At 39.8% G+C, this 27,811-nt stretch overlaps 1 protein-coding gene across 1 annotated transcript in view; it reads left to right on the plus strand.

The window, feature by feature from the left end:
- Window positions 1-27,811, plus strand: part of trabd2a (TraB domain containing 2A) — a 65,726-nt gene that overhangs the window by 25,140 nt on the left and 12,775 nt on the right. The window contains exons 3-4 of the mRNA XM_078271647.1: window positions 7,973-8,119; window positions 8,561-8,735. Of these exons, the coding sequence (XP_078127773.1) occupies window positions 7,973-8,119; window positions 8,561-8,735 (322 nt within the window). The remainder of the gene's footprint in view (window positions 1-7,972; window positions 8,120-8,560; window positions 8,736-27,811) is intronic.

The raw sequence follows: 27,811 nt of genomic DNA on the forward strand, positions 1-27,811 counted from the left end.
AAAATATATATATATATATATTTTTTTTTTTTACATTTCCCCTGTCCGTAATAAGCAGCATTTGCATTTTCCACCACCCAAAACACATTTGTTGAAGAATTTTGAAAAAAAGAAAAATGAACTTCAATTATGCTAGGGGAATACTCCACCAAATGTCTTTGGTATTCCAAATCGTCATTTCTTGGAAGCTTTAGAGGTGACTGAAAGATTTTTTAGCTCACTTCTGTCAGAGGATGGCTGCTGTAGTCAGCTTATGGCGTTTTTCCATTACATGGTACCTGCTCAACTCTACTCGGCTCGACTCGGCTGCGGTGCCCCGTCCTCCATTTTCCTTTGCAGATTTAGTACCGCCTCATGCCTGAGGCGAGCGTGGCTGGTCGTCATAGCGACGCCACAGGAAATTGCCGTGACCTAACACGACACACACGCAGAACGTCGAAGGTGTGTTGTTTTTGACTCTCGGCATGTGGCTGTTGCCACAGCCAGAAGAAAAATGTTGTTTCAAAAGAAGCTGGAGGCAGCAAAAAAAACGATTTAAAAATGGCGGTTTTGTTCAGGACACCCCCGTCTGTCGCTAGCAATGATGACGCAGTGATTAGTGACGATTCTCTCCGACCAATCAGTAGTCTGCACATTTTCACGTCACCTTTTGGTATCGCCTCAGCTCGCTTGGAACCTCGACGGAGGTGATACTAAAAAAAGTACCTGTTGGCAGGTACCAGGGACTTTTTTTTCGTAATGGAAAACCAAAAAAGGTGAGTAGAGTCGAGGCGAGTCGAGCAGGTACCATGTAATGGAAAAACGCCATTAGATTCACAGGAGTTACAATGGTTTCCAATGCAGACCCAATGTCATGGCTGTGTAAAAATTGTCAATAGAAACTTCTCAAACCACTTGTGCAGCAAATCAACTTATCCACTGTTTATCGGTATCTTCAAACTAGGAACTGCCATTAGCCTTGCTAGGAGGTGTAGTATTTAATATTTTATTTGACAGTTTTCTGAAAAAAGTCAAGAGCCACAAAATTTGTCAAAAGTGGCCATCCTTCCCAAAACAGTGGCACTAATACCTTATTTCATTGTTTGCCAGTTGCCATAAAACTAAACAAAGAGGAAGAAGTGATTAGGGCTGGCTATTGAACTTCAATACTGTAGTGATCAAAATGTGTCCGTAGCACAGAGTAATGAAAACTGTTTAGTATCGAATGTTGGCATCGTATGCCAGATTGTTATTTTATTCTTTCATCGGATAATCGCCGTTTTAAATCAGAATGTTGGCAATTTTAGATCTTTTTATTTAGTCAAAATGATTTGTGTTTAGTAGGGCTGTCCTCGACTAAAGAAATTCTTAGAACACTCATCTGATTTTGTCAACTAATCTATTAGTTGATTTAATCAACAACTCTGTAAAACTGAGTTTCTCCACAAAGCGTAATGCAAAAGCATCACTTTTAATCTTGTTTTTACCAGAGATGTGCTCATATGTTTCTCGGAAATAAATCATTCAGCATGAAAAAGCATTAAAAAAATGACTAAGACCAAAACGACAGATTAGTTGAATAATCAACTAAAAGTGGACAGTGTTTAGGCAACATTGTCGATGTTAGGGTTATGGGTGCAAATATTAAACAACTAGAAAACGTTCAGCGTGGACAACTGTGACCTATGACCTCATCATGTATTGGGTCCTATGCGATTTGTTACAATCAGCCCTGAAATCTGCTGCTAAAATCAGCCCCTTAACCCCCATATCACCTGGAAGATGAAATAGAGGACAAGTTCCTTCCTGCAGTTCAAATTAAACAATGTAGTCTAAGTAAGTGTATAAGCAGGTGTTGGCGTGTAAATAAATATGGTACTACCTGAGGACAGAGTCTCTGTAAAACCCTGGCAGTGCTGCTGTTCTCCTAGGTCTTGTTTTAAGGCCGACTGTTCCGACTAACATTTCACTGATAACATCACTCATACAGTAACTCAGAATCCCTATCTCTGTCTATTTCTGTCTGCCTTCATGCTCTCCTCCTCTGACATTTCACTGATAACATCAGTACTTAGAGTCCATTTCTCTCATTATCTCTCTCTTTCTGTCTGTCTTTCCCTCTCTCTCGTATTGGTTCAGCTGTTGTGTATCTTTCTCTGCTGCTTTCTGTTAGAAATGATAGACTGCTCTCCCCACTCTCTCGCGCTCTCTCTTACATCTCACTCTATATGATGAATGCATTAATTAATTAATCATTTTATTATTGTGTCATGCATGCAACAAAATATGCCCAGCCCACACAGGCTTACAAGACACCATTAATTAGGACAAAGGACCAGATGCCAAAGTAACAACATACCTTTAATAATTAAACCTTCTAGTCTTTTTTTGCCAAGCTTTAGAAATAAAGTCGCCAACTTATATATATTACATTTAAACAACCACTCCAATTGGTCATCATCCGTGCACCAGAACATTTCAGGATTTTGGACAGATATTTCACGTAAGGTTGGTGTTCTTAACTCATCATAATACGGACAATACAAAAGAAAATGTGATTCTTTTAGAGAGAGAGTTGTATTACTCTGATATTGTCAGGGAGTCAGGAGGAAACAGAGAATCTGTTGGAAGTCTTCATTTGTACTTGGGAGATGGCCAAGGCTCATTGAATTGGCTGCAAGGGGATGTATGTGTGTGTGTGTGTGTGTGTATCTGTCTGAGCACATGGTTTGTCAACAAAGTGTGGACAGGTTACTTTTGAAACTTGTTTCAACACAGAGACATGTTTTTCTGCTCACATACACACAATCAGTCAGACAAAACATACTCACCAAGAGAAAGATAGTTGCATGCAGGCAAACACATGCTCCTCTTTAAGTTTCCTACGAAATTAAATTGGAAATGTTACTGAAACATTCTCCAACTCCAGTGTCAGCACACACAATCAGAATAACATCAGTTAGCCTGAGGCTTTACCATACAAGGAGTTTATCTTGGTGTTTATGAGCTGCTCACATTGCACCAGATTCATACTGTGACAGGACCTCAAATACAGTTTACATACACTATACATTTATATATAGACAACATGTGTTGCTGACACATGGAGATTAAATACCTCAAGTTATCTTATCTATAAGACAGCAGTGTTGAGTTTGAAATATTATAGCCTACTGGGGATGAAACTGATGTGGCATGAAAGCAGTCTGATGTTGAACAGCGGTTTGAGCGTTGCAGGCTGTCGTGCCATCATGCTGTCCTGCTGTTAAAAGTGGGCTTTCTCCTCAGTATGGCTGAGTGATGAATTACAACTAAAACATACAGTAAATAGTTCAAATTTCATCCCATAGATTTCATCCCCTAAGTCTGAACTACGTTGCCAAATTGACGTTGTTCTGTACATTTATGGCACCCCCTCTTCCTCACAAGCCTCAGATTAGTTGTCATCGCAATAAAAAAGGATCACACTACATGATATCAGCTTGGTAATGGTCCAGTGACGTGAACATGTGTGAGACCTCATTGGGTTAGAAAAATGAATTAAAATTGTCCGTTGTCTTTATAAACTATTGTATGACATTTGAATTTGATTAGATCCACTTTTTGTTTACATCTTCAAATGATTTTCAAAGAAAAAGTGACAGCGCTACTACTCACTATAACTGCTGAACTTGTATGGTGGAGGTGCTTGTGTTAAAGGTTCAATGTGTAGGAATTTCTCCCGTCTAGCGTTGAGAACATATATCGCAATCAACTCTCTTGCACCACGCAGTTCAAAGTACGTATTACAGCTACGGTAGCCTTCACGCTTCAAAAAGCTGGTCTCTTGCTCTTTTCAATATAGTTTTTCTTTTTCTGGGAGAAGAAGAAGACTCCTGTTCCTGAAATTTGGATTTTGAATACGTGTGGTCCTCCATGTTTCCTTCTTCAAACTTGCCGTGGCCGGGAAGCTACGATACCCATTAGCAGCATTAGCAGCACCTGTGAGCTTATCATGTGACAGCGAAAACGCGAAAGGCATAGCAGTATGTCCTGTATGTCCCTTACCGGCTAATGTATTTCAAGATGGCGCATGAATATGGAGCGTCTACCCCAGTTCATGCGAATGCAAATGTAAAATTTCAAGCCAAAAGGAATACTTGGAATTGATGGTGGTGGTAGATATTCATGAAAAAGGACAAGTTTGTGAACAGGCAACACATATTTTGATAATGAACACCTAAACACGTTACACACTGGACCTTTAAGTGTGTCTGCTTTTGTGGAACTGTGAAAACAGGTTGACATGTCTCACTTCTAATGATGCCGCTGCTGGCAAATTGATAATTGGCCCTAGTGCGTACAGTTGCTAAGTGGATATTCTCAACAGAATAAAGATTGTCGGAAAGTGAGCCAACATTTCATAAATGCAATTAATGTAACCTCTTCTCAGACACTCCACTAAGCATGCTTGCTACTTTTCTTGCAAATCCTAAGCTGAGCCAACACACTTCAGAGCGAGAGCAGCAAGAGTTTTTTCAGCCGAGCCACCGAACACTCCAAATCTCCACATGTGGGAATCTGACTGAGATGATGTTTGCTCTGGATTCACACACCCACCCCACTCCATCTCAACAAGAGGGGACATTTCCATGACAAAGGACAATTATTGACTTTCATTGGCTGTGCTTGCTTTGATATCAGCAAGGGGTGTGTCTGTGTGTCTGTGTGTGCGTGCTGATGGGGGCGGGATAGGGGGCAGCAGTGGAGGAGAAGAAGAAGAAACAGGGGGACCTGATGAAAGGAGCCGAGTGGGAAAATGCACCCGCTGACCCACAGTGCACTAACAGAAGAGGAGGATCACAGCGGAAAGAAAGAAATCATTCATTAAGGTTTTCTTTCTTTCACTCCAGCTCGCTGCTCCTGTTTTCTGTATCCTTCCTCACTTTCTTGCTTGTGTTTTCTTTCTATCTCTTTCCATCCCTTAACCTCCCACTTCTTTTTTAACTCTCCTTTTTATCTGGCTATGGCTGATCCTCCCCCTCTCTCCCCCCTCCGCCTCCTCCCTTCACAGCCATAATTTAAGGGGCTGAAAGGCACGGCGAGCGGAGAAAGAGGAGAAGAGAGAGCTCAGAAAAAGGGGAGACCCTGCAGATGAGGGCCTTCCTTCACGGACGTGGCACAGATGTGAGGGTGTTTTTGTGAAATGAGTCGGGGAGGGGCGGCGATAGGCTAATTTGCGTGGCATAAAGACGGGGCCCTTTTCATATGCAGAGCGCTACTTTGATGCGCGGCCGATGAAAGCTGGATGGAGCGCAGGGGAGAGGAGAAGAGAGGCTGACGGAGGGGTTCTTTGTCCCCTGACAAGAAGGCATCTGCTCCAGGCTGCCCTCCTCTCCTCCTCTCCTCTGCTATACCAAGGCTCCCACAATGGGCCAGCCGAGAGAGAAAAGTGTCATCAGAGCACCTTAGAAAACAGAACATGAAAAAAAGAAAACAGCCGCTTGGGTTGGCCTGGTTGGCGTACGGGTATGCATATCAATACAGAATTCATTTGACTGAAGATCTGAGAGTACATACACACGCACACACACTCACGCATGCATGCATGCATGCACGCACGCACGCAGACAAATACATACACAGATACATACTGAATTGTAAAAACATGCAGACACACTGTAGAGACATTTACATAGTTCCACAGCTGACAAAACACATCTTCACTTTGACTGATTGCTCCCATTGAGAAACAAATAAGCCATACAAACTTTCCTCTTTTATTGGACTCAAGATCAATAGCTGCAGGGTGAAAGGTGTGTGTGTGTGTATGTGTGTGTGTGGTAGAGAGATCAGAGGGAGTGCATGTGCTGAGGTGAGTGGCGGTGGTTTCTGTGTGTCTCAGTCTTGCGTATGTGTGTAGAGACCATAGAACCTTCAGAGTGTGTGTTTAATGTGTATTGGTGTGCATGTATGCATATGTGTGTCCCCGCGGCACTGATCATAGGCAGCAGGCTCACCAGGGTCCTCTCACCAAACACTGGCTGATTTCACGCTTGCACAATAGCTGAATCTCTACAGCAGAGCACAGAGGGTTTGGGCAGGAAAAACCCAAACGGTCTCCTTTGCTATAATAGTTAGCTCAGAAAATCTAAATACTTTTTACTACCTGTTTTAGATCACATCTGGGCTTTTGCCACTCAAGATGGTGTAATAAAATTATATGTGTGAGTATTTCTGAATTTTAGCCATGCTAGCAGCATAGCTGGAGTGGTGGCAATGTTTGTTTCGGCTAGCCAGTTGGTTGTCCCACCACTTTGGTCCAGACTAAAATATTTCCAAAACTATTGGACGGATTGAGATGACATTTTGTTTAGACATTCATCCCAGACTCCTTCCGATTTTGGATCTTCTGACCTTTCCTCTAGCGCCACCATATGGTTCACATATGGTTCCACACAAATATTGGTTGGATAGAGACGTTCATGTTTCCATCAGGACGAGTCCTAATAATTATAATATTTGTTCAAAAATATAATTTTTCCAATACTCTATGACCAGATACCTGCAAAACTGGTGATATTCCCATCAGCTTCAAATGTAGTGTGCGTTTAGTGCTAAATGTTGCTAACAAACTAAACTAAAGGGGCTTTCACACCACCGCAAGCTAACTCAGCGCCTCCAGTCATTTCAATGAGGCAAAGGGAGGAGCAGTTTGGATCACAGGGGTGATCTGAAAGATATGAAGAGGTTGCCCAGATCTTGCTCTGCCGCCCAGAGTTCACCGTGCTGAACTGGAAGTAACCACCGGGTGGCAGGAGCCGCTTTTAGAAACGCTTTGTTTTTTATGGACACGCGGTGCTGTGAATTCATCTTAAGATATGCATCAAGCTCAAATTACCACTGTGCTTAAATACGGTCTCACAGAGCCGCTACCATGATTGCAGACTGTTTGGATATGTTGCATCTGTGATTGGTTGTAACAGATGAAACAAATCTTCTACTTGAAACCTATTTTAACTTCACAGCTTCCATCTATAATCCCCCTTCAGAGCCGGAAACATGAGCATAAATGAGCATTTAACTCAAGGACGTTCTTTAACTTGAGTCAACATTTTATAATTTTGAAACAGGTGATCATGAGCAAGGTTAATTAACCTTACTTTATTAATCCTGTAACTTAAAGGACAAATCTGGCGCAAAATGAACCTAGGGGTTAATTACATATGTGTACCGAGTCGACCGATGTCTGGGATATGTTTTCATGCTCATCGAATATGACCAGTTTCATCGCAAACCGCTAATTAGCTTATAATGCATGCCCCGATGCATGTCATCGGGGCAGAGGGCAAAGTAAAAAGAAATCGCTATTTCTATACCACTAACAAGGCTCAAAATAGCACCACACTTCCACTTCCACGCCGTGCAACCAGTAACATAGCTCAAGCACGGCGTTCGTCGTTCGACTGGTTGTGACTGCTTTCCCCAGGTGGCGCCCGTCCGTATACATGAACGGTACTGTCTTTCTAAACTTTCTTTTTAATAAACTGTCTGTACACTTACAAAGTTCTCAATGCTTCGGTTTACATGTAGGGACCCTCATTATGCTACCGTGGAAGTGTGGTGCTACTGTATTTTGCGCCTTGTTAGTGGTATAGAAATAGTGATTTCGTTTTACTTTACCCTCTGCCCCGACGACTAGCGCTATAAGCTAATTAGCGGTTTGCGATGACACTGGTCACATTCGATTAGCATGAAAACATATCCCAGAGAACGGTCGACTCGGTACACATATGTAATTAACCCCTAGGTTTATTTTGCGCCGGATTTGTCCATTCATTTATTGTGTGACACGTTAGTTGCACCCATACTATCAAGTCAAATTATTCTACGTTTACTTGCTCTTGCTGAATCAGTACATCTTTGACGCTTGCGAGGCCAGAGAGAACTTGGGTCTTCTATCAATGTAAAAAAATCCACTGATCAATAATAAATTGTTGTTGTCTCCTTCTAGGTGATCTTTGCCCTGAACCAGACGCTATTACAGCAGGAGTCTTTAAGGGCAGGAAGCTTACAGGTCCCGTACACCACTGAAGACCTCATCAGACACTACAACTGTGGCGATCTCAACTCCATCATCTTCAATCATGACACCTCACAGGTCGGTCCTATCTTTTGTAGCTTACCTACTTTCCCTTTAGTTAATAAACTAAGAGTTATTTTGACACCTTAACCTTTTGGAGTGTCCCCAGTGACATGACCCTTGACCTTTCACCTCAACCCCTAACCCTCTGACCAACCTTTCATCCCCCACACCTCCTCTATACACTCTAACTTCTACCAGATTCTCCATACTATGGCCAACTTAGTTATTCTGTTCTTCTTTCCACCATCCTTGCTGTGTCTTTCTCTCTATTATTTGCTGTTCTTCCAACTAACAATCCTTGTGCACCTTGGTCAGTTCAAATACACATTTTAGAGTAATGCTTTCTTAGAACTTTTTCTTTTGTGAAAATTGATTGAAAGTGCTGGGAAAGACAAAACAAAAGAAATCCCTTCTCCTTTTCACCTCTGTGACCTGACTGAACTATCACCCCTGCAGGTCCCTAACTTCAATAATGTGACACTGCCACCCAGCGAGCAGGAGACCGCCCAGGAAATAGACAGCTACTTTCGACAGGAACTCATCTACAAGAGGAACGAGAGGATGGGGAAGAGGGTCAAGGCACTGCTAGAGGAACACCCTGACAAGAGCTTCTTCTTCGCCTTTGGAGCAGGTTGGTGTTAAATACACACTCTAACGGAATAAAATGGGATAAAGAAACACAGAATAATATTTCAGCGGTTTTAAAGCATCATCTCCACAGATGCCAGTGTTTTGGCCTAAAATGTCAAATAAATATATAACATGAAGGTATTTATTAGTCACCATTCAGCAAAGCACTTAATAAGATTACTTGTATTCCTCTTTTTGTTAGAAGAGCACCTCCGCAAAGGAGAGCTTAACAAATTGAGCAGCTTAGGGGCCATCCACACGGAGACGGTTTTTGATGCAAACACACATGTTTAGCATCGTTTGAGCCACCTGTCCAAACGAATTCTGTAAACGCACTGCCTGAAAACGCACGTCTTTTAAACCTGGTCTCAGGGTGAAAAAATTCAAAAACGGCTCCCCTTTGGCTTGTTTGGACGGCGAATACAAATACTTCCGTATCGATGATGTCATCGCCACACCCCTCAACCTCTTGTCCGCACTAGTGCACGGCCACACACGACTGCGGTGAAGCTAAGCGAGCATATCCCATCTCCATGGTCAAACCAGCTCACTTCATCTAAATACTTTGTCTCTGCTCCCTGACACTTCCCTCTGCCGGTCCTGGATTCTACACAAGATATATTGCTAACGTTATGTAGCTAATGTTAAACATCGCTAAAGTAGCTGACCACTCCAGCAGCGACGTAACATTAGCTGCTATGGTTAGCTGTTTATAAAGTGGAAGTAGACAACTTATCAACTAGCTAGCTAATCTGTCTGCTTATCAACTCCTTGAACGGATTATAGTAACGTTTACCACGGCTTATTGTAGAAAGGCTACCGCAAGAAAAACGTGTAGATTATCAAAATGACATTGCATCATTAATGTTTGTTTGACTGCCGATGTTAGCTAGCAGAGCTAACGTTAGCTCGCTGCTAGCGCGCTGCAATCATGTCCGATGGCAGACAGAATTGCAAAATAAAAAGCAATCCAACAGCACATTATACATTGTAAACAAAGACGTTTTCTTGCGACGGTCTTTATAAATTGAGCAGTGGTGAAAGTTATTATAGTCCATGGATGTATTAAGAGAACGTTATAGTCTAGCCATTTTATGATGGGAAGTGGAAGTGACTATGCTCTTCTCCGTTTTTTTGGTGAATTTCTGTAGCAGAAACAGCGCCGCCTATAGGCCTGGAATATGAAGTAGCGCTTTGAGTCATTTACAAATGGATCCATTTGGACGCAACTATTCTTGAAACGAATCCAGGGAAGACGAGTTAAAAAAAAGATCGTTTTGGTACGTGTGGACGTGGCCTTAGCCAACTCATGTAGAGAAAGAGAAAACAAAGACAACAGAACAGAAAATGGAGACAGAAATCCCAGCTGATTAATGTTCTCTTTCTAATCTGCAAGGTAATACAGCTCCTTTCAGATAAAGAAATATAGTATATAATATAAATGTACATATAAAACAATCTACACTCCTTCTTTTCTTTAATGGATGTGAGAAATACAATGTTCTGTATTTTTTCTACCTAGTTTCCCAGGACACTTCTTTTACTAACCTTTTATGACAAATTCCCATTTTTCTGTTTCCCCTCTCAATGTTTTTTATTTTTTTCTGTTGATGAGCAGCCCTGCAATTAATCAGTGGCTTAACTCACTAAACTAAACTAGACTAGACTAGACTGGACTAAACCATTGATCTACAGCTTTATCAGCTCAGGGTCCAAATAAACCAGATTGTGTTGGATGTTTCTCCAAAGCAGAGGCTCAATAAAACATCCTTTCATCAGTTCAGGACTGACCAGAAACAGACATGTGGCCTGTTTGAGTCCTTTTACATAGATTTACAAATGTCAGTTCAATTCTTTGAATTCCTCTATAACTATGCTGCATCCTCATAAGTAGCACCCACCTGATAAGAGACTTGACTTAAAACAGGGAGGATAAAGACACCAGATAAAAGCAAAGAAGATTCCACAAAGTTGTCCACTTAAGCATGGATGCCTCAGTGTGTGTGTGTGTGTGTGTGTGTGTGTGTGTGTGTGTGTGTGTGTGTGTGTGTGTGTGTGTGTGTGTGTGTGTGTGTGTGTGTGTGTGTGAGAGTGCATTCATGTTTCTTGGTTGGACAATGTACATCTAAGGCTCACACCTAATAAAGAAGACAAGGCTGTTTTATCATTTGCTCAGGTGGGTTTCCAGACTAGATAGTTATTTAATTTGTATGTCTTTATAAAAGAAAACATTAACCATAACACTATATGTACATACTTTAAAGTAATTTGTTTATGTGAACCATTTCAATTAAATGATGCACTAAATAGCAGAAGAAAGAATACAAATGCTACAAGCCTACAGGTAATCTTTAAATGTAAATTACATCCGCCGGTTAATTAGTTTTAGTTATTCTCGCCCGATGTCTACAAAGTTTATTTTATTTTGTTTCTAGCAAGGTACCTGTAGCAGTAAATACGTACAGTAGGCATTCAGTAAGACGTTTTAATTATTTAATGGAGGAACATCATTTATAGGGCTGCAGCTAACAATTATTTTCATTATTGATTAATCTTTTCCCGATTAATGATTTTGTCTATAAAATGTAAAAGAAATAGTGAAAAATGCCTTTTTTCCACAGCCCAGGGTGATGTATTCAAATTGCCTGTTCTAATTGACCAACAGTCCAAAACTCAAATATATTTCATTTTCTATCAAATATGACACAGAGAAGCATCAAATACTAAATATTTTAAGCTGAAAACTGCAAATTGTTTGTGTTTGTGTATGAAAAATAACTTCATAAGTTCACAAGTGTTCATGAATCAATTTTAAACTTTACATCTGAAACGCTCTACGTCATAAATGTGTAGTTCATAACGTACACGTAAATGGTACAATATGGACTTTGAAGTTGATGTTCATAATGTGAAACCATAAAAGTCTTACTGTAAGACAATTTATGATATTCTTACAGTCAATGGCACATACACTTTGGAAAAAATCTGTTTGCCCAAAATTTGATTTAGCTCATTATAGGACATGTATGGAGGAGAGAGGATCAAATTTTAGTGCCATCAATTTCACAGTCAGATTTTCCTTGTGATGACGTCCTCATCCAAAGTTTCTTTGGTCATTTAGAAGCAGCACAGTTTGAGCAGAGAGAGAGAGAGAGAGAGAGAGAGAGAGAGAGAGAGAGAGACCTTCACAGTCTGTTGCTCTCCGAGCTGGCAGGAAACAGCTGAGGGAAAGCAGACACACACACACACACATATGCACACTCAAGCCCTAACAAGGAGTACATTTCACGGAGCGTCCCTGAGGAGGTGCCTTTACAAGGGCTTGGTCTAAAAAGGTGTGAGTGTGTGTGTGGGTGTGTGTGTGTGTGTGTGTGTGTGTGTGTGAGAAACGGTGAGTGAGTGTGTGTGTGTGTGAACCGGTGAGTGAAAGTGATACGGGCAATCAGCCCAGAAGCACTAGTCTTAGACATACGGAGGGCAGGTTGGGTCGACGAGTACAAGGAACGGGATGGGGCACATTAGGGTGCACGCACATGTGCATATGCATGAACACACACACACACACACACACACACACACACACACACACACACGCAATGTACGCACACACATGCACACATACTCCCCAGCCCCCAAGACAGACCTGGGTAAAATGTGTCCTTAATTATCCCTGGAGGGATCAGAGGACAGACACACACACACACACACACACACACACACACACACACACACACACACACACACACACACACACACACACACACACACACACACACACACACACACACACACACACACACACACACACACACACTACAATGGAGCCCATTATGTCGGCATACTCAACTTCCCTGTTATAATCAGGTGTGAGAGCAGTCTTATCGGTGACCATCTCATGTCGCTGTGAATCTGTGCAAAAGGACGTCTCGACAGGTTCAGGATGTGATTATTGTCTTTTGTGCATTTTGTATTTGTTTTTTAACTAATAATTTACTGAACTGTCAGTGTGACGTGTTGCAGTGACCAGGAACTTGGAAAGAACCTAAATTGTAATGCTTTAGGTAAATTATGATTACTTGAAATTCATCCAGACTTCAAACTAAATCGGATTCAGAGGAATTAGCCACATATTTAGCATACTTCTCTTCCCGAGTAATGATCCCATTACCCTGCAGGGATTGGCCAACAGATTCCTGACTGACCTATGTGGAAAATTGTTGAGGGTTTTCATTTTTCCCCCATGATAAGCTTTATTGCCACAACAAGTTAACAAAACAGTTTATACAGTAAGTACATAATAATTTAGTCCCTCAGTCAAATTGCCTGGTTGGATGCAGATTGTGCTTTGTCAAAGGAAACTTAAGATATCATTAGAGTTGAGAGTAAACGTGTTTGGGTATCCTAGTGATATAATAAGTTAATGGAAGCCTAATGTTTATTGTCAGGATTGATGACAGTAAGCGTCTAAAAAAGTAAAATGTGTCAACTTTTAATCTAATAAGGAAAACGCTGTCAATTTCTTTGCCAAAAAAGGCCATCATACAAACATGACTGAACCTGCACTGTTAATCATTTTTTAAATGGAATATGTTTTGCTATTCATTATTGCTGCAGTAAAAGATCACCAATCTTGATCTGTACTTGAATAACTTTGTGTCATATGAAGCAGAAATGTTATAAAATCATAATTGGAAGAAGCTGAACTCCACAACAATAATATCATGTAGTATTAAAAGGGGATAAATGTGCTGTTTTTTCATTCTTATCTGTGTCTATGGGAAAGAAACATTTAGTTATGTTTTGAGGCTTTGGGAAATTGTTTATGGAGAAAGTCTGGCTGACAGTCACACACTGCCAAACCAGAGCTAACATTTTCTAAACCTAAATGATTTCTCATTTGCCTACAGCATCACACACACGCACACACACACACGCACACGCACACACACACACACACACACACACACACACACACACACACACACACACACACACACACACACACTCATTCTCTCTCTGTCTTGTTTGCACTTTGTGGACCAAGTCTCGAGCCATGATTAGATAAGAAAAAACAATCTATCATTTTTTTTTATCATAGTATACAGACATCTATCAGGGTTCCTACGGTATTTGTTACCAAGATAGTTAGGGCTTAGACAGAATGCCCTCTGTAGGACTTTTTTTTTGTCTCTGGAACCACGTGCCATTTGTCAAGAGTCATTTACACCGTAGCGCCAAATCAGTAAACGCACTAGAAGAGGAACAGCACATTACGAGATGCAGTTTGTTTGTGAGAAACCATTTTAGAGATTTCCCATATGTAAATCAAGTATTTAATTAGTCAGCAAAATTGTATAACTAGTTGTCATAAGAGTCCTCCTATACAAAGCTACTTCATACCAACTCTAAGATATTAATTCTTTGGTTGTATTCAGACTAAGGCCAGAATCAGGCCTGTGACCAATATTGAATCCCAGCATGCTTTTGGTGAAATGTTGTTATTGCAGCGGTCTGGTCAGAGTGGTGGTCAGAAAGGCAACAGTCAAACAAACATAAGTGGTCACTGGTCAGCCCAGAGGAACACACACATCTTTCTCTGCCTCTCTCCTTCTCTCGCTCACTCTCTGCACACTACTTCGCCCCCACCTTACACTGATGTCTAAGATCCGTCTTCATCTCACCAACTTTTGCAAACTGCCATTTTAGCTTCATTACACAAAACAGAGAGAACGAGAGAGACTGGGAGATGATAAGAGCTCTTTACAACAATGTTGCGCTTATGTAGCGCACACTCATGATGACCACCCAGTAGTTTGTTTAATATTATGGGGGAGTTGTGAGATGATTTATGATATAAGAAACTTAGCATGAAACACAAAGTTCCTTATCATATCATTTTATTCCCAGATTTTTGTGAATAGCTTTCATCCTCTCTGTGCTAAATGAAACAAAAAAGGGCCAGAAGGGTAACAGAACCGTTGCCTCAACCTTTACTGACATCCACATCCAACAATTTGTGAATAAAAAGGCTCTGACAGAAGTTTTGGAATCTGACAATCTTACAGTGATCTGCTTATTTTTGTTAAGCAACATTACTCCAAAACTTGCTTACTGGGTTGAGTAGTGTTTTTGACAGATACGATTAGCCAGTTCATACACTCATTCACAAGCAGGCCTGCAGTGTTTTAGAGTAACTTAGATGGAACTTAACATAAAGCGCTCTAGTCTATCCATGAGGATAGAAATTAGAAAGTTTTTCCAGTTTTCTGATGTATAACTTAAGTGCTGCTCTATCCTACCCTGGTTTGAGTTTAGGGTATTGTCCTGCATCGCTATACCTTACTGTACTGTAAGTAAATACCTCCTGGAAATTTGTCTTTTCCCCCCATCTGTTTGTCTGAAATACCACGGCCATCACTCAACGTAAATGATTATGTTTAAAAAGGGCCATATGTTCAGACAGGCATATGGAAGCGGTTATTGCTGCTCTGCATAGGTACAGTAACCCAATCCACGAATACAATCTGAACCCGTGTTCCCTTTATAATCTCTGCCATACCCTGGCACTTTTGACGTTAATAAAATGATGTGTTTACATATCGCTGAAGGCCAACGGCTCCGTTTCTGCCGGCCCTTACTAATTCTTGTCTCTTTTTTCTTCTCCAGGCTGATCTTGAATGCATTCATGTTTCAGTCTCAACCCCAAGCTGCTTAGTACATCATGATTCCCCTCAAACTGCGCTCCAAAACCACAATTTTAAATATTTGCGGTGGTGTAATTGCCAGCGTGGTTGACAGGCTCTGACGGTTACTGTACTTTGAAATGTTTGACTCTTTTCACAGACAATTAAGGTTTGCCGTTGGATCTTTGCTATTTAGGTTGGTAGGGCCACGCAGAAGTGAATACCCCTCGGTCACTGAGCTGTTTAGTGCGGTGGGTAGGCTGTAATAAATGGATGGCTTGGCCTATGAGCTGTGGCTCATGACAGAGGTTGACATGAACTCATAACTCACACAGAGCACCTTGACTTGTCAGTGTGTGGGTAGCTGTCTGTACTGGAGCATGGAAATAGTCACTTAATACACTGTACAACACTGCAGTTTAAAAGTCAGCCCTGTTTACTGACTGAGCCAAATTTATATTTATAGTAGTAAAGAAGACATTTGACATAATGAGCATTAAAAGTGGTATTTTGTAAGTGCTTTCTGGTGCACAGTCACCTTTAAAAAAATCAGACAGCGCATTTTAGCAGTTTTCATTGAGAGTTAAGCGTTTTGCGCTCATTGCGAAATAAGAGCAAAAATAATTGTCTGAGGACGGCTGATTTCGTGGTTGCAAGCAAACTGGCTTGAGTCTTTCTGATCGTGGGGTCTTCAACAAAAAAGGCAGTGTTTTGCAACCTGCATATCCGCTCTGTCTGATCGGTACCTAAAGCAGCAGTCTTTCATGTTTTAATTTACTAGGCCATACTGTCATCACTGGTGCCCAGGAACTACAGGAATTTAGAGCCGTATGCAGTTCATGTATTGTTCATCCCCAGAAAAATTAACAATAAATAAAATAAAAACTTTATTAAAAGGTTTTAAGGTAAACTGTGCAAATAGTAAAACAACTGCAAAATGCTGTATATCATCATTACAAACTCATGCAGTGCAGCCAAACTTTGTTCAAACCCACAGACCTTTAGTTTGAATTCTAGTGGAGAGAATTCTAGGAGCTTCAATAAAGAGTTGGAAGAACACATACAGTATATGAGATATGTCAGACAGTGTAAAATAAGATTATTTTAACTTATTGAGAAAGCAGTCTTCAACACATTAAATATATTTCTTTATAATGCATTTTGTATGTAAACCATTCTTTAACTACCCCTGTGTGCGTAATATTTTAGGCTGAGAGTTATAGCTGATTGACTGGACATTTCTATTCAAACCCCCAGGCCAAACCTTACACATACCTGGCATGAATCCCTCAAGTGTGTTTTCACACTGAACACTACATTGCTGCGGTCGCTGCCCTCTTTCGCTTTTTTCTTCCCCAGATGGTGTGAAAGTCAAAAATGTGGCGCTTTTTTCACAGCACCTCACACTCATAAACAGCCAGTTTACAACTGTTTGGGGCAGTCGCTGACATGAGTACACACATGTCATACAGCATCATTAAAATCCAGACCAGACCTACCACACACTTGGTAGGGAAGAGGGCAGGCAGGGGTGAAACGTCTGCCAAAGTCCCGAGATTGAAGTTTGAATTACACCTTTATTCAGCAACTTTTTTTTTTTTTACTGGGATAGAGAATGTGTTGCTGTTCTTTTTTCCTACTAATTCCACGCAAGTTTAAATTCACTGTGACTTTATTGTGTGATTGTGTGGTATTGATTGTGTACATTTTGCGTTGTATCACATATGTTTATGTTTTCCTGGCAAGGACACTCTAGTGGCCATGTTAATTATGACTCTTGTCTGTGAGGACCAAAGGTGGAAGTAGCAGGAGCTATATATTTTGGGGAGGAGGTCAGGGTGGGTGGATGGTTCAACAAGGCATTGTTTGACATGGAAGACCGCTGGTCACATCCTGTATTCCTGTTAACAGTAAACATTGTTTCCTTTTAACCATGACCACAGTATTTTCCTAACATTAACCATGTATTTTTTGTGCCTAAAGCTTAGTAGCTAAGTAGCAGAGGACACATTTATGTTCATTTGTAACGTTTTAAGGAAATGACAAATACCCATAGACAGAACATGCTCATATGGGTGATTTTGTAAAGCAATGATAAACAGCATACAGCCCATTTGTTACTTTGTTTTTTAACCACTCTTTGCCATTCCACTAAACACTTTATTATCAGATTGGTCTTGGATTTAAAGTTACAATCCTTAAGATTTCAATCCTGGTTGATTTGGCGACACCCATGGTTCCTGGTGGTAACAGCAAGCATGGTTTAAAACTACACGCGTGAGAATTCTGGGGGCAGAAACTACTTTGTCAGAAATAGAACAAAGGAGCAATTGGTGTTCCTGTTTACAGCGCAGCCCAACAAACCTGCATTTTTTTTTTTTTATAAAGAAGTCAGTCAATAATTGATCAAATACACTGTATGTGACTGCTTCCCAATAAAAGCCCTGTTTTTTGCCAGTTGAATGCTTTTAGTGTAAACTAGTAGAAAATGTTTGGTTTGCATTACCAGTAACTTAACTTGATATGGCTTTGGGAGAGCGGGATAGAATTACAACAGTCACGCTGGATTACATGCATGTAATCATGCATGCATCGTTTCCTATGAATTCCTACCTACATGTAAATCAATCAGAAACGTGCTATATAGAAAGCTATTGTATGGCTATTGCTGAAAAAAGAAATACCATATATACATATATTCCAAAAATATAAATATCTTGATAATAACGGTAGCCATATTAACCATCAGTATCTTATCACAATATAGTTATTCATATTTCCTTTTCTGCTTTAACACATCTATTTACAATCAATGGAAAGTCATGATGACAACATTGGCCTTACCTTTATGGGATGTGACATACGCATGCACGCGCACACACACACACACACACACACACACACACACACACACACACACACACACACACACACACACACACGCACACGCACATGCACACACTCTGTTTTCCAGTCAGTCTGTGTGGAGCTTCCTCTTGATCTTCTTCCTCTTCAGAAGTATAACAATAGTTTACATATTTACAATCCTAAATTCAACCATGAAAAAGCATTTAACCAGTGGGATGTTAACATGTCAGGAGCATCTGTGATGTATCATCTGGTACATCTCTGTCTCTTCTTAAATGGGAGGATAAACCTGTCAGCCACTATGAAGAAGTAACTGCTGAGTGAAAGGCACCTAAACATATACATTTTGTTGCACTCATCGGGTCAAAGGCCTCAGTCTCTGCACTTAAAAGACATATTTCATACAGCCCACACTTCTCTACCAGTGATCGCGGTAAACACTTGTCTCAACAGCTTGTTTTGATTTATCGAAATAGCTGAACTCCTCACCCCTGACCCCATTCAAACCCAGCAGTATTTCTGTATGCTCTTAACATGCCTGCCCAGGGGCTTAACTTTCATTTGGACCAGAAATACCTCACTTCTATATGAAAGGAAAAGGGAAAAGAAAATTATATATGTAGCTTCCAAGCAGCAGTGAATCTATTGATGATTCTGAGTGGGAATTGTTATGAAGGAGCTGTCCCTTTTCATTTTGGGGCTAAACAGTAAAGGAGAACAACACATTGCCCGGAGGGGATGACGATATGAAGAGACAGAGGAAAACATGACTTGTGTGATTTGTGGCATCCACTCTCTCCCTCTCCCTCTCTCTCTCTCTCTCTCTCTCTCTCTCTCTCTCTCTCTCTCTCTCTCTCTCTCTCTCTCTCTCTCTCTCTCTCTCTCTCTCTCTCTCTCTCTCTCTCACTGTGTCATTGAATACTTTTTTGTTTCGCTGGAGTGGGAAGTTTTCTGGTTCGCTGTATGAATGAGCCTGTGTTGTTGGCCGTGCACGGCGCATGTGCTTCGTCATACAAGCTGTGTGAGTACATGCATGATTCTGGTATGCCACAGAGCACCAGTTTGAGTTTTTAGGCTCAAATTAGCTTTAGTATCCAAACGTTAAATTTGGCATCATCATCTTGGTGAGAGCACCAGCTCAAGAGCAAGAGTTATGGTTTTCTCTAGGGCTGCACAATATATCGTTTTTTTTTATCGTCAGCGCAATATTAACTAGCGCAATACACATATTGCGAAAGGCATTCAGAGATTTTTTATCAGTAGAAAACTGCATTTTAAAATTTCGTTATTTTTTTAGCGGTGCCTTTTATATTCAATTCAATGTTCAATATATCAATAAATCAATGTTGGAAACGATTTACTTTCATTTGTTTTAAATTCAACAAGCAATTGTATTTTTAGCAGAATACGGAAAGCAGCAGAAATGCAGAACTGAGTACATTTCATTATCTGTTTATTTATCGCAAGTGATATTGTTATCGCGATATTCAACAACCTTCAACAAATTTTCCTCATATCGTGCAGCCCTAGTTTTCTGGGCCTGTGTCTGCACAGATATGGATATTTTTGAAACAGCAACTTCCTTTCTCAGTTTAGAAAAACTCCATGTACAAACGTACACACAGCGTTTTCTACAAACCTTTTTCTTGGCCACATTGTATATGTATATATATATATATATATATCTTTCACAATGTAGTTTTTAAAGAGTTTGAAATCAGCCATATATATTATATATATAATATAATATATATTAAGCAAATAAAAGAAAAAAAGAAAAAGAAAGTTTTGTAAAATTGTGTGATGCCATTCTCCACAGTGGCAATAACAAAAAAATCTTCTGCCTTTCATGTTGAAATGACTGTAGTAGGTTTTGTAACTTCTGTTTTACGTCACTAAACGTCTCTGGAGCACTGCGTTATTGTAATCATAAAAACATGATTTTCTGTGTTATTGTTGAGACTGCTTCAGATGCTTTAGTCGGTGCAGATGTGGAAGTTGGCCATGTTTGATTGTGATTTGCAGGGAGGCAGGGGGCTTTCTGGTAAACTAAATCCACAGTTTATATCCAGGTTAACTACTTAGTGAGAGATAGAGAAGAGAATGATTAGGCATGAAATGGGATCAACAGATGTTTGGTATTTGACAAAGAGAGACAAACTATGTGTCATAGTAACAAAGTCTGGCAGAAAAGGGAGATAAAAAGGGAAGGAAATGACGTAGAGAGATAGGGTGAGATACGACAGCCAGAGTGTGTGTGTGTGTGTGTGTGTGAATATGCAGGCGTCTATCCCGTGGATCTGCTCTTAGTTATAATCTAGATCTAAATCACAAATGATCTGCAGGCCTCATTTGACATCGGCAAGATCTCTTGCAGATTATGCAAACCAAATAGGCACAAAATTGCCCTCTAAGCCACATGTTTTAGATGGAAGCTCTGTGAGAAAACATCTGAGACAAACTACGATGTGGAATGCTTTTTAAAAGGGGAGCAGTCGTCCGACTCCCCCTTGGTATCCCTTTTCTGGACTGAGACAGTTGAAAGGCTGAGCAGAGACACGCAGCAGGATGCGAGGCTTGCAGGGAAACGTTTGTTTTCAGAGGAAGCAGACTGGAGGCCGCAGTATGCAAACTGCAGGAATACATTTTGGAGGGTTCAGACAGGCAAAAGCACACATTTGTAGAACAGAAACACTGTTATGGCTTCAGAGCCCCTGCTGGTTGAATGAGCTGACTGATTCTGATCAAACCTGTAGTCCATGACAGTCTGCAGTTGATTTAAGTATAACATGGCTGGCTGTGTTGTTTGGTAGAAACCAGTATCAATTTCTTCCTTAAGTTCACTTTAGATTCATTTGTCTTTAAACAATTCCAAACAGTTTGGTGTCGTTTTAGAGTAATGGTTTTACTGTTGACAATCTTGTCCTTTTGAACCCACAATGTATCCTTAAATTCTGCAGTGTGTGTAGCCTAATTCAGTCATTATAGTCTTTTGACTTGTAACCGAAAACAAAGCTTTGCCTTGTGGCAAATTTCATTACATGTGTGGTGGCCATTATAACCACAGACTAAAATCAGTTTATTTGGGCCTAAAGATGTAAAATTATCCAGTAATTCACAAGCAAATGTATAGATTAGAAAAAGCATATTGCATAGATATTATATTAATATAACTTTTACATCAACACAAAAGCATATCTAGCATGCTTTACTGGCACAAGCAGAACAAAATAGACTAATTCAAAACTAATTGCTCTCTAATTGGATCTGATTAGTGGTGCAAAGTAACCAAGTACATTTACTCAAGTACTGTACTGTACATTTTTAAGGAGCTTTACATTTATACTACTTTATACTTCTACTCCACACATCTTCAGTGTACTATTGTACGTTTCACCTCACTACATTTATTTGACAGCTAAAGTTAAATTCAATGCTTTTACATGGTACTTTTACTGTCGACATGAAAAACTCAGCCAACCTGAGGTCAGGTGGGCAGGTATCCTCCCACCCCTCCAAAACTGCTTATAAATTCTCCTTTCACTCGCTTTTATCGTGAGAATATTCTCCGAGACAGTATTGCTGAGTAAAACGAGGCATTCAGTGGCAGGGACATTCAGAGCTGGCAGTGCTCCGGTTTACTTTGTCAAAACTGCTCACTTTTACAGAATTTTTGAACTTTGATCACTGTTTCATACGACCACAGTGAATGAGCTGGTGTGTGCTTAAGCACCATCATTTCTTGGCAGAAAGAGCAAAACTGAGAGAGAGAGAGAGAGAGTGTAGAAACTATTGCAGCCTGACAGATTTAATCCCTAACACTGTTCCAAAGTGCTGTGTGCCACCACAAATTTTGAGTGAGGTTTTTTTTTTTTAAAACAACCTCACACCACAGGCCTCTTATGTGCTCTGTTTCTCATTTATTCTCAGCATAAATTCAAAGCTGAAGTTGCTCAGCACGATCTTAAGAGAACTTGTGCAGAGCATTTAGCTGTTTTTACTCTAATGATAAAAACTGCTAAACATAATTCATTTAAAAATAAAAGACAAAGTAACAAACTGTGGGCATGTTGAATGATCCATATTTTTAATTTTCACAAGTGAACATGAAGGTGCAGCAAATTATACATTTTGCAATGCAATGCAATGCAAGTTTTCTTTGTAAGCTAAACAAAAAACCTCTCCCAACATCCCTGTCACATTCCCCCATATACTATCCATAATACATTTCACTTTTTAACAGAACATCAGTCCTAAACATTTGCCTGGGGCAGTGACATTAGTCACTTTGAGATAATAAATTAGCCCGAGGTCATATATGAAAATTACAGATGAGGTGGAAGTCAAGAAAGCCACGACTCACATTTCCTCTGCTACAGTCACAACTACTGTATGTTTAAAGTTTTCTGATATAGGATTTTTAGAGGTGAGAAGTTCTTTAACTTACATCTCTTCAAAGATTTGCATTGTTTTCACCCAGTCTACATGGTTTAGCTTTGGAAACGGTTGGAAAAGCTGCATGCCAAACTGAGATACCACTTCAAGTAGCCTCGGCTCCACTCCTGTTTTGTATAGCAGACTTTACATGGGCACCATGTCAAGATACAGTCTACATAGTCAATAGAGAAGTGTTTAAACCGAAGGCCCTAAAGGATACTCTTATCCCCGACTATCACAGTCTGGCATCTGACAACTCAACATTCCGGTGTTGTTTTGCATGCCCTTTCCCTTTGTCTCTTCTTCTGTTTTTCTTTCCATGTTAAATTCTGCAATTGACATCAGCGCTTATTCTGCTCTCTTGTCTCTGCTTCTGTCTGTCTTGAATTGTCTTGTGTTTTTTATGTCTGCGTCCCGTCTGTTGTTGCATCTGCTTGTCTCTCTTCTTCCCTCCACGTCTCTTTCAACAGCCTATGTCTGTCTATAGTGATCGGTATCACTTTTACAATAAAGGAATGACTTGTTGAATTCAGGCTGTTTGTGAAGTGTGCGTCTCACTATGGCTGAGGGAAATCGAAAGAGAAATGTTTTGGGTGTGATTGAGATGTTAGCATTTTTTTGGCTTGGTTTAAGAAAGGCGTATTTCATGGAGCAGAGGTGTATTTGTGCCTTTGGCTTTGTGTTTTATGTCTTTCAAATTCACACAACCATATCACAGCTGTCTTTTATCACAGCATTCTCATATCGCTGGTATCTCACATTCAGAACCATATCGTGGAGGAATTCAAATAGAAAAGCTGTCCGATTCTCAGGATAAGTTATGTTTCAAGAGGTAATTATAACAGTGATTTTTTAAACTTTTTTGACCATTGAGGAAGTCATAACAGATGGTGAAATGCATTTTATTGTTTGAAATCATGCCACTGCTTCTATGTTGGATTTACATATATATGTATATGTATATATTTTATTTAAATAAAAAGGCACAGAAAGGAGTTGGGATGAAATAACTTTACATGTAAACTTTATCATAGTTTTATATGTGTATAAAAAGTCAAACAATAGTTTTTACATCCTTGAACTGTTCTATACTGATATTTTGAGTGATTATCACGAATAATGTGTACATTTTTTACAAAGACAGTTTAAAAGGTGCTAAACAAAGACAAAAAATGAATGCACAGAAATTCACCAAAGATGAACCAAAATCAACCTGAACTGAAGGTTAAAACAAATATACAGATGATTTGTTTAGCCATGCCAGCAACATAGCTCCCCTTGCAATGCTTTATTTATTTATCCACAACCTGGTGTATTGTCTAAGGGTTTGCTCAAAAATAAAGATTTTGAATTTTCATTGACGGGGAAATGATGACATCATTTTCAGAAACAAGGCCCATACAGTAGGTCATTAATGACTGAGCAGCAGAAGCACTAAAACAACATGTGGAGGTTTAGTTTGGCTCAGTCAGTAGTTTCAAACTTAAGCAGGCTTCTCTGGTTTTCAATCTATGTTTTGTTTTTAATTCCTTATACACACAAGTGGTCTAAATCATATTTGTTTTAGTTTTTAATGTGTATCATTTATTTTTATGAGAGTACAGAGGAGGGAGGATTGAGAGATGCAACAGATTGGAGCTTCAATTTAATATGCCATAGGTTCTGGACTAGTTTCAACCAATGACGAGGCAAGATCATTTTTTTCTAGTGACCCAAGCTGAATTTGTGTACTTGTATGCAGACACATTTAGCCAAACATATCTTGGTTTTGGCTACCGACTTTTTCCCCCTCTGCTATTATATTAAGAGCATCCTTATCCTGCAGGGAGTTTGGATCAAAATCACAACATATAGTTGCAAGTAACATCATACTAAATTGATTCCAGGCAAAAACATCCATTTTTGAAGCAATTTTTCCATGGCCCATCCAGTGGTAAAGAATCTTGGTGCCTGCTAGGATGAATATTATATTAACATTAAGAGACTCTTAGGTCTCAACACCACAAGTTGGCTACGTTACATACATTATCAAAGTTTGACTTAAAAACACAACATTAACTGCTGCTATCCAGTAATTGAATTGTGGGTAAGAAGAACTCTTAACATAAAACACTTAGAGTGCTTCTCCGCTGAAATTCCTGTCTTCCTGTTGCCTTCTAACATTTTTAGCAATGTGGCTTTGGGGATGCCAGTGTCGGTTGGTCGGTGGGTTCACCACTTTGGTCCATACTGAAATATCTAAACAACAATTTGATGGATTGAAATTTTGTACGTTCATGACGGATAAATTCAACTGACTTTGGTGATCCCCTGACTTTTCTTCTAGCGCTGCCATGAGGTTTCTTAAAATGAATAAAACATACCATAAACAAAATGTCCAGAAACACAGTATGTGAATGCAGTGCTGAATGCTATGAAAATGTGAACGTATCTTACCACAAATGATTAAAGAATGATGAAGTAAAGACTGATGGACTCCATAAAAATGCTACCACATGTAATCACTCTCAACCAGCTCGACAGTATTTAATCATATTGTCTCTTGTTCGTTTAAGCAAATTGTACTTGACTGATAATAGATGAGGTTTAGATTGAATACATGGAGTAATTGACTGTCCATCAAAGACATAAAACAGTATGATTTACCCAGGGATAAGAAGAAGTGCTATGTAAGCACAGCCTATTTTTTCCAGACACTTGATATGTGTGTTAATATAGAGCTGGCATTGTTTGCAAAACACCAGGATGACTGTGTAAGCTTTATGCCAGTGGATAACCAGCACTTTTCCTGTTATTTGTCTTTGACATGCGTGTCACTTTTATGGATGACTGCGTCTCCTTGACTGTTGAAGACAAGGTTTTACTCCACTGTTAGCATCTCGGTGAGCCAAAACATAGATTTTTCCAGTAAAATCTTTGGCTGCTTAGTACTTCCGCTGTCCCTGACATGTCAAATCCTAAACTTCTACCGTCTATTATCTAGTTTTGACAATAGTTTGAATAGCTTTGAAAACCTCCCTTTTTAACATCTTTCTTTCTGCCTGTGTAATTTATGCACAATTGATGTTCCTAAAACCATTGTAGGTGTCAAATATCTACACAAGAAGAGAAAGCCTGAAAAATAGGCCAGTCGCGAGGTTTATTCAAGCCAACGTTTGTGGCTTTTTATCATCGGCAATAAAAGTTACTTCCAGGAAGTAACAAACTAAAACGCTGCATACTGAAGACTGAAGAAAGTAGCAGACACCTCGCTTTCATCTTCTTCAATCAAAGGCTTCATTCAGGTATTAGTAGTGGTGATGCTGGGCTGCTGGGGCCAGCTGACTAGCAGGGAACATGTGTACATAAAAAGCTAGCAGTGGCTATAAGGGGCAGAATGGCCTCAGTGCTGCCTGTAGCGTTTGTTTATCCAACATGCTGTAATGTTATGAGAAGTGCTGCTTGGGCTGGTTACAAGTTGTAATGTAAATATTGATAGTATATGGAAAAGGAACGCTATTTAAGGCTTACCATATGTTCTAATAATTTGAGCTGCTGATTGTGGAGACTTGATGTCTTTCTATGGACGGATACCGCCATGGTTCTCATATGGGGTTCCTCTGCCTGAGTACAGGTGTGCAGAAAGGTTTTATTCAAGTTAAATACAAATCTCTTTTCTGACTTACAACTGCAATTCCTGTGCTACAGCAGCTCAAAATGTTCCAAGAGTCATAATCTAACAACATGTAGGATACAGGAAGTGAACTCTGATCGCTGGTGTAAAAGTCGTGTGCATTGTACACCCAGCCATGCAGTCCATACAGTACCAACTCCTCCTACAACTTGTGTGCAGTATAAGAACGTCTCACTTCCTGGATCCAGGAAGCAATTGTGTTTCCTCCAAATGGTAGACACTTACAGACGTTTATAGAAGCTGTCACTTCATGGAAATGTTCAGTAAACATATAAAAACTCTGAAAGTTTCTATAACTGTGACATGAGCTAATCTGTGACTTTCTAAGTCAATGTATGAATGTCGCAGCATGTAGGGAGTTAGCTGTGAATGAGAGCTTTCAGGTCTGTCCCTGGTCTTTATCTCTACCATCTCCCCTCTCTAAGTGCTGCTGGAAAGACATACAGTCTACACATTGTGCATTGATGTACATATTTTTGGCCCATTTCATAGATTTAAAATGTATGAAATTTGCCCAAATAAATAATCTGTGGAAATATATGTCAGATGTCACAGATGTTACTCCAGAAGTGTGTTTCTTAAACTGTGGGTTGGGCCCAAACATGGTCTGCTGGCCTGTTGTTAGTAGGAACATGAATGGATATGACTGCTACTATTTCTTATGGAGGGAATATAGAGTAAAACTGAAGTGACACATTTTGGGCCTTAAATTGGAAACCTGTAATAATCTCCAGATCAAAACAATTAGAATTGGATTATTCAAGTTAAATAGTGAGGAGAGTAAAAGTATACTCAGTCAAATGATCAAAGAACATTGAAACAAACTATTTAGAGCTGGGGTACGAAGAAATGTTTTATTTATAGTTGTTGTGAGACAACCAATAACCAGAAAAACCGATGGTGATTCTGTGAGTCAACATGCTTAACAAAGACATGCAACGGAAACATCTGTGAAAACAGCGTGGCAGAACCAAACTTAATGCAGCACAGAAGAATGCCAAAATGTTTTACAAGTTAGCCAAAATATCAGCATTTTTACAATTATCATGTGTTTTTTTCTTTTGAAACAAATGTGGAAGTATTAAAAGAGAAAAGTATGTATATGTATATATGAGCTCTAACATGTCCTCTCTTACCCAGACGTTGACGCCCGTCATAAAACCAAGATTACTATTTCGATAGTTTTCTATAGTATTTGGTAAATTAATTAATTAATTCACATGGGCCGAGGAAAAATGTTCATCCAGGAATGCACAAAGAGTGTCAATTAAAACTAAGAGAAAAAGCGTGGAAACGAAAAGCATGCACTTCTACATGTTAATTATGAAATTCAGACATTGGTTATGACATTGGGGCTATACCATACAAATAAGTATGGTTTGTCAGAGTTCTTTCCTTATTTTGGACAGAAACACA

Source organism: Sander vitreus, chromosome 16, assembly GCF_031162955.1.
Source record: "Sander vitreus isolate 19-12246 chromosome 16, sanVit1, whole genome shotgun sequence".
In the NCBI taxonomy this organism is placed as follows: Eukaryota; Metazoa; Chordata; class Actinopteri; order Perciformes; family Percidae; genus Sander; species Sander vitreus.